The following is a 6784-nucleotide window of genomic DNA, read 5'->3' as shown; positions in this document are numbered from 1 at the left end:
GCTGTCAGTAAGAATTTTAAAGCCAAGTCAGAATTTGAGTGAGTACAAGGAATTATTCATTTTTTTTAAGTAAAGGAGAGAGAGAGAGATAAATATAGAAACCATAAAGTTTCTGTACAAACTCATATTTTATGTACAGATAAAAAAAAAAGATATATTTTTCTAAGGCAGAAGCAGGAAGTAGTGTTAAACCATTTCGCTCCCCATTTTCCGCGGACTTTCATATTAATGTTTTAATGTTTGTTTTTTATTTTAAATAATATTTTATTAATAGATTATAGATTAGTCATTAAAACAATGTGTACATTTCACATTTCTGCTTCAGTTGCCTTTCATTAAACATTTCCGCCTACGGTATTTTATATACACATATATAAGTTCATCGCAAGAAAACCACACAAAGGTACACCGGAAAACAAGTATTTCACATTTGTTCGAAAAATTGCTATACTAACAGAATCCGATTCGTCATAAAAGTATAATAATAGTGGGTCGGGGGTGCCGCAACAACAGCGATGACCTACACAGCGCGCGCCGCCGCGGCAGTCTTCTGTCGAGCTTTCTAATGACCTCAGGCGTTCTACGTTGCGCGATAAACCATTCTCTACTTTGTATTAGATAAGAACTTATTGCGATTGAAAATTCACTTGTGACGTGTGGACCCTTACGATTCAAGGACAGGCGCACTTCGGTCCTTTGGAAGGTGCGTCACAAAAATGAACCCTAACAACTAAAAAATAACTTTGTTTTTAATTGGCAGTGCGCGTGAATTGCAGTTTTTTTTTTGGGTGAGTTTATTTATTTATGTATATTTTTTGTGTATATGAATTTATAATAAAACGTAATTAATAATAAAACGTGAAATATTTTATTGATAGGTAAAATTTTTGTACACAATAATTAATTTATGAAAATTAATATTTGAAATTTGTTTCTGTTTTATTTCATATTAACGTTGGTATAGTTTTATATAGAGAATATTTGTTGTGTTATATTACGTTTTTACTGAGAAAAGTTTTTAACTTCCATCCCAATAATAAATTATTTATTGTAGTATATTGTTTAATACAATTTATTTATAGTTATTTTAAAATTATTGCTATTTTTATTTATTGTTATGTACTTAATTATTGTTAAACCAAACTATTAAATTGAGCAAACATAGATAATTAAAACAAATAATAAACAATGTGAAGCAAAATATGTGTTACAAAACTAATTCAGTGCTTTTGTTTCAGATTCTAACAATGAACACGACCATGTGATGAAATAAATTACAATAATAATGTAATTATGAAAAGGATTTTTTATTGGGAAACAAAGAAGAACGAAAATGGCGTTTTCCAATTATTTTCCCTGCTACTATTTTTACCCCCAATTTACCGAGCTCAAAATACCCTGGAGTGCTCCGAGTTGATACAGAATAATAAATGCTCATGTTATACATTTGAAGATGGTAAGATATTTTTTGTTTGTTAAACAGATATGTTTAGTAGCACATTTAAATTAACAGAAGCACATTTATGTTACAGCAATATATCTTGACTGTCAAGATACAACAATAAGAAATGTTAAAAATGCACTAAAAAGTATAACTAAAGTGCATTCGTTTTCTGTTTATGATCTCGACGACAGCGAAGATGCTCTGGGACCACATTTTATACCACAAGGCGCTTGCATTAAGCATATACACATTTCACGAACTAACATAAATAGTATCGATGATGAAACATTTATGCCACTAAGAAAGTGCCTTGAAACGTTAAGTATTTTATCGAGCAAGATAAAGTTTATACCACAAAAAGCACTTGCGGGCATGCTAAAGCTAATGACCCTAGAGCTAATTTCAAACTATATTGAAGAAATTCCCAGCTATAGCTTTTATGGACTTCCATTAACAAAATTAAATCTAAAAGGAAATATTATTCGGCGTGTATCAGATACAGCATTTACAAGTCTAGAATCGAGTCTATCAGAAATAGATCTAAGTGAAAATAACCTTACTTCATTTCCTATAGTGTCAATAGCAAACCTTAAGCATCTTAAAACGTTGAAATTAGCCTGGAATGAAATTTTTTCATTTGCTAATGTGGAAAATTCTTATCTTTTATCCTTAGAATACTTTGATTTAAGCTCCAATAATTTTGAATTTATTTCAGAAGACTGCCTTAAATTTAGTCCGTCCCTAAAATTTTTGTCATTTCATTTTAATTTTATTACTAATATTCATCTTCGGGCATTTTATTCTTTAGTGAATTTAAAATCTTTAGATTTGAGCCATAATAAAATAAAAATATTACACACAAATCTTTTTCAAAATAATAAAAATTTAGAATCCATAGATTTAAGTCATAACCATTTGCACCATATCCATGGTCTTCTTTGCAATATGTCATCTCTGACTAAAGTATTTTTAAGTGATAATAATATTCTTGAAGTGCCAATAGATTCTTTTTCCAATTCTAGCAAAATTAGCGTGATACATTTAGATAAAAATTGCATTAATAATATAAACAGTGAGAGCTTTAGTGATTTAGAAAATTTAGAAGAGCTGCAATTAGATTTTAACTATTTGAATCAAGTGCCACATAGTATTTTGACGAATAACAAGAATTTAGTGAAGTTAAGATTAGACAATAATAATTTTAGTGAATTAAATAATGATACACTTATTACATTAGCAAATCTTAAAGAGCTGAAACTAAATGATAATTTGCTCCAAAGCATATCTAAAACTGTTTTCACTAAATGTATTAATTTAGAAGATATATATTTGAATCACAATAAAATTAATTTTATAGAACCAGGAACATTTGCAAATATGTTACGTTTAAAATATATTGCATTACACAATAACGAGTTGGTCGACATTAATAATGTATTACCTAAATTAAATTCAAAGCTGGTGTTGCTGTTTTTAGATTTTAATCGTATAACAGCAATAAATGAAAAGGCATTGGGCCCACAAAAAAGATTGCACCAATTAAGCTTAAAAAATAACCAGTTGAAATTTATTTCAAAAAATACATTTAATAATCTAACTTATCTAAATCGTTTGGAGCTCAGTCATAATGAAATATTGATCATCAACGATTTTTCTTTTCAGCGCTTAAGCTCAGCACGATTCTTGAATTTACAAAATAACAAAATTAAAAATATAACAAGTTATACATTCTTTGGTTTAAGTGAATTGGAAGACTTAGATCTTTCATACAATAAAATTGTGTTCATTTTTGATATGGCTTTTGATTCTTTAAAGAAATTAAGAAGTATTAATCTTTCTTTTAATCCTCTGAAAATTCTAAATAGAAATCTTTTTCAACAAGGCTTACCATTAAGTTCTTTATTATTAGATAACTGTGAAATAGAAAACATCGAGAATGGCACTTTTGTAGGCTTAAATAATCTTAAATATCTTTCTCTTAAAAATAACTCTTTGAAATCTACTGATTTGCTATGTCTCGATATACCAGGTTTAAAGTTTTTATCATTGTCATATAATATTTTAGATCATTTACCTGTAGAATCATTTTATAATCTCCCACTTTTAGAAATTCTTTTCCTTGAACATTGTAATATAGAAAGAATCATAGAAGGCAGCTTTGTTAACAACAAAAATCTTCATAAATTGAACATTGCACAGAATATTTTAAGCGGTGTTACGGACAATTTACTCAGCGCACATAATTCTATATTAGAGTTTAATATTAGTAATAACTTTTTAGATTATGTGCCATATAATGTATTTGAAAATTTACATTCAGTAAAATCAGTAGATTTTGCTGATAATCTTATTCCGAAGATTGAGATAAGTGGTTTCGAAAAATTAATGAAATTAAAATCGTTAATATTTCGCAAAAACGAAATACAATCGATTTCATGTAGTAAAAAGATTATATTAAATGAGTTATTATTGTTTGACATAAGCTATAACCGATTAGACAATTTACCTGCTTTCATTTTTGAAACCTTTCCCAACATTCAGAATATTAATATTTCACATAATAACATGATATATTTTAATTTTTTCATGTCACATAGAAAAGTAGGACTTTCGCTAATAAATATCGATCTCAGTAAAAATCCTGCTATCAACTGGAGTGGAAATGATAAATTATATAACAATACTCTGACGACCAGCTTTTATGAGTTACACATATGTTCTACAAATTTAACTAACATAGAAGATATTACTTTCGATCTTTTTACAAATTTACAGCATCTTTACTTAAAATTTAATAAAATTAGAAGGTTTTCAATAAGTCCTTTTTCTAAATTAACTTTTTTAGAAAACTTAGACTTGAGTTCTAATAGAATTACTCATCTCAAAACAAGCAACTTTCGTGGTCTCGTTAAATTAAACGCTTTGTGTCTATCTAATAACAATATAGAATCAATGGAATCTTTTGATGAAGACTTAAGTAACTTAAAACTTTTGGACCTCTCTCACAACAAATTGCAAAATATTCTAAACGAACATTTGATACACTTGAAAGAACTCGCAGTTTTAAATTTATCTTTTAATAATATTAAATATCTCTCAGCTACTGCATTCAATAGCTTGAATAAAATAACCCAAATTGATTTAGAACACAACAAGCTTCAAACTATACCTCTAGAGCTACTTACATCTATTGAAAGTCATGTACAGAACATATCGATTAAAGGTACATACAATATAAGATTTTATTCAAATTTGTATGTTAATTAGCAAAAATATAATCATTATTTTTAATTACAGATAATGTTATAGTTTGTCGTTGCCAAAAAAATAATACATGGACGTGGATTCAGGATCATCCAAAAATTATAAAACCGTACACGGTTATTTGCTTTAATGACGATTATCCTAAAGAAAAATGTGACTTTCCACTAATAGTGCATTTATCTGTTGACAAACATAATGATAATTCTGTTTTAGTATCGTGGCTAATAAGAAACCGCACCGCGGTAAAAGCCTTAAGAATATTATACTACAGTGAAAATATAGAATCTGATGTAAGTATTTATATTCATATTTTGTTGCATTTAGTTTTTATTATAGTTTTAGTTTGTGAAAGTAACCGTTGAGCACCATATATTTTGAGCATATTATAGTCAATAAATCGTGTTTTTGTCTTTCTGTATAAAAAAAACTAAAACTGAAATATTTAGTCCATACATGGTATGTTATTATTATATTTGTTGCAAACAAGCAAAACTTGCTCCGTCAATATTAGTAATAATAATCTAATTTCCTCCATATATCCTATAGAGAGTATGAGATTGCGTCAAATTTGCTTTTTCATGAAGCTAAAAAGAGGATTCATGTTATTTTCCTATTCAATTTATAATATTTTTTAAATAATTTCTTCCAGGTCAAGTTGAAAGATGTCGATATACGTTCAATGTCAACGATTATAACCAACCTCCAATTAAACATGAACTATATAGTATGCGTGCTAACTATGTACGATAACCCCGTATTAAATTTTGAAGAAGATAGATTAGGGGAATATAATGAAACAGATTTGGAGTCAAATATGACATTAAGGATGAGTCGCAGTTTTGCAGCCTCCCTGATTGCGCATTCTCCAGCCAGTGAATGTATTTCCTTTGATACTATGAAAAAATCATCGACAGTAAAACTGAAACCTAGTAAAGGTTTCAAAATCTCTTCATTTTTAAATAGACGCACAGGGTTGATAGTGGGATGTTGTTTAGGGTTTATAGTATTTTTTGTCATGGTTACAGTTTTATTGTATACTAAAGTCAAAGAAAGAAAACGTATAGCCAAATCGGATCCGGCATGGGCGGAAATGAACGACTACCATTCTTTACAGAGTAAAGAAGATGTCTTACAAAATTCAACAACCGCGTCCACAGATAATATATTGCTAGGAATGACGAAAAATCGCACTATATCTTTTGATAAAGTGAAATAAATAAAATGTATATGATACAAAATTATATCAAATATATTATGTTTTCATAATTATTGTATTGGATTTAACGAATGTGACAAAACCTGCATATTTCATTATTATTTTAGATTCCTAGTTTCGTTAGAGATAGATTACAATAGACAAAAATATTTCTAGAAATAGAGTGTAGATATTAAACATAGATGAGTAAACGGCTATAATGTAGATATTAGAATTAATAATACAGTAGTTAGTAGATGATATAATATTTATTAAAATGTTGCCATAAATATTGAGTTGTTTTATTTTTTCTGTATTTGCTAGTTCAAAAGAAACAAACATACGTCCTAATAAATTATAACCCAAAGTAGTTTACTAATGATAATAAATTAATAAATAATTTATCGCTAGACATTAAATAAATAATTAATTATGGCTAGATATATAATAACAGTAATTAGTCTAAAATATCAAGCTGTGTTGGGTTGAATAAAACATTACTTGGATGACGGCATGTAGGTGTTCAAGCAGACACTTATCCTAATTGACACTTAAAGGCTTACACCCAGAGAATGAGCTAATGTACGCATTTAGTATTGACGTCTTGGATTATGAACATGACACTAAGCCGGTAATGGAAGTATCTCGTAAGGAAATGGTTGTTCGATGTATTGCATCGCTAGTAATATTATTTGTCTGTTGAATATTAGATAATATAGACGTAGGATCAATGGATCAATAGTAATTAATTATCTGTGATGCTGTTGTGATAGGAGGATTAGTTAAGCTGTTGTTCGATTTTCTTTATATGTATTTCATTTATTTCTTCACATTATGTTTTCTGAAAGAAAGAAAAAAGTTAAGAAAATATTTAAAAAAGC

The 6784-nt window shown here is 28.3% G+C and overlaps 1 protein-coding gene across 2 annotated transcripts; it reads left to right on the top strand.

Annotated features, from left to right (window-relative positions):
* Window positions 1-433: 433 nt before the first annotated feature.
* On the top strand, window positions 434-6193 carry LOC146538181 (uncharacterized). 2 transcript variants are annotated; one of them, XM_085186597.1, is made up of 5 exons: window positions 434-703; window positions 1239-1456; window positions 1533-4667; window positions 4742-4998; window positions 5358-6193. In XM_085186597.1, the coding sequence occupies exons 2-5, from the start codon at window positions 1294-1296 to the stop codon at window positions 5922-5924; spliced, it is 4122 nt and encodes a 1373-aa protein (XP_085042723.1). In that variant the 5' UTR covers window positions 434-703; window positions 1239-1293; the 3' UTR covers window positions 5925-6193. The 2 variants fall into 2 exon arrangements, with proteins under 2 accessions (XP_085042723.1, XP_085042722.1); XM_085186596.1 differs by having other exon boundaries at window positions 434-788.
* The last annotated feature ends 591 nt before the right edge of the window (window positions 6194-6784 follow it).

The sequence above is a fragment of the Heliconius melpomene genome, chromosome 6 (genome assembly GCF_056956725.1).
Source record: "Heliconius melpomene rosina isolate 202511_hmr_F chromosome 6, ASM5695672v1, whole genome shotgun sequence".
Taxonomy (NCBI): domain Eukaryota; kingdom Metazoa; phylum Arthropoda; class Insecta; order Lepidoptera; family Nymphalidae; genus Heliconius; species Heliconius melpomene.
This window is presented reverse-complemented; position numbering and strand designations above follow the sequence as displayed.

Coding starts and splice junctions, on each gene's coding strand:
- LOC146538181 (XM_085186597.1), top strand. CDS start 1,294: ATGAAAAGGATTTTTTATTGGGAAACAAAGAAGAACGAAAATGGCGTT. Junction 1,457..1,532: donor ATGTTATACATTTGAAGATG/GTAAGATATTTT, acceptor TTTATGTTACAG/CAATATATCTTGACTGTCAA. Junction 4,668..4,741: donor ACAGAACATATCGATTAAAG/GTACATACAATA, acceptor TTTTAATTACAG/ATAATGTTATAGTTTGTCGT.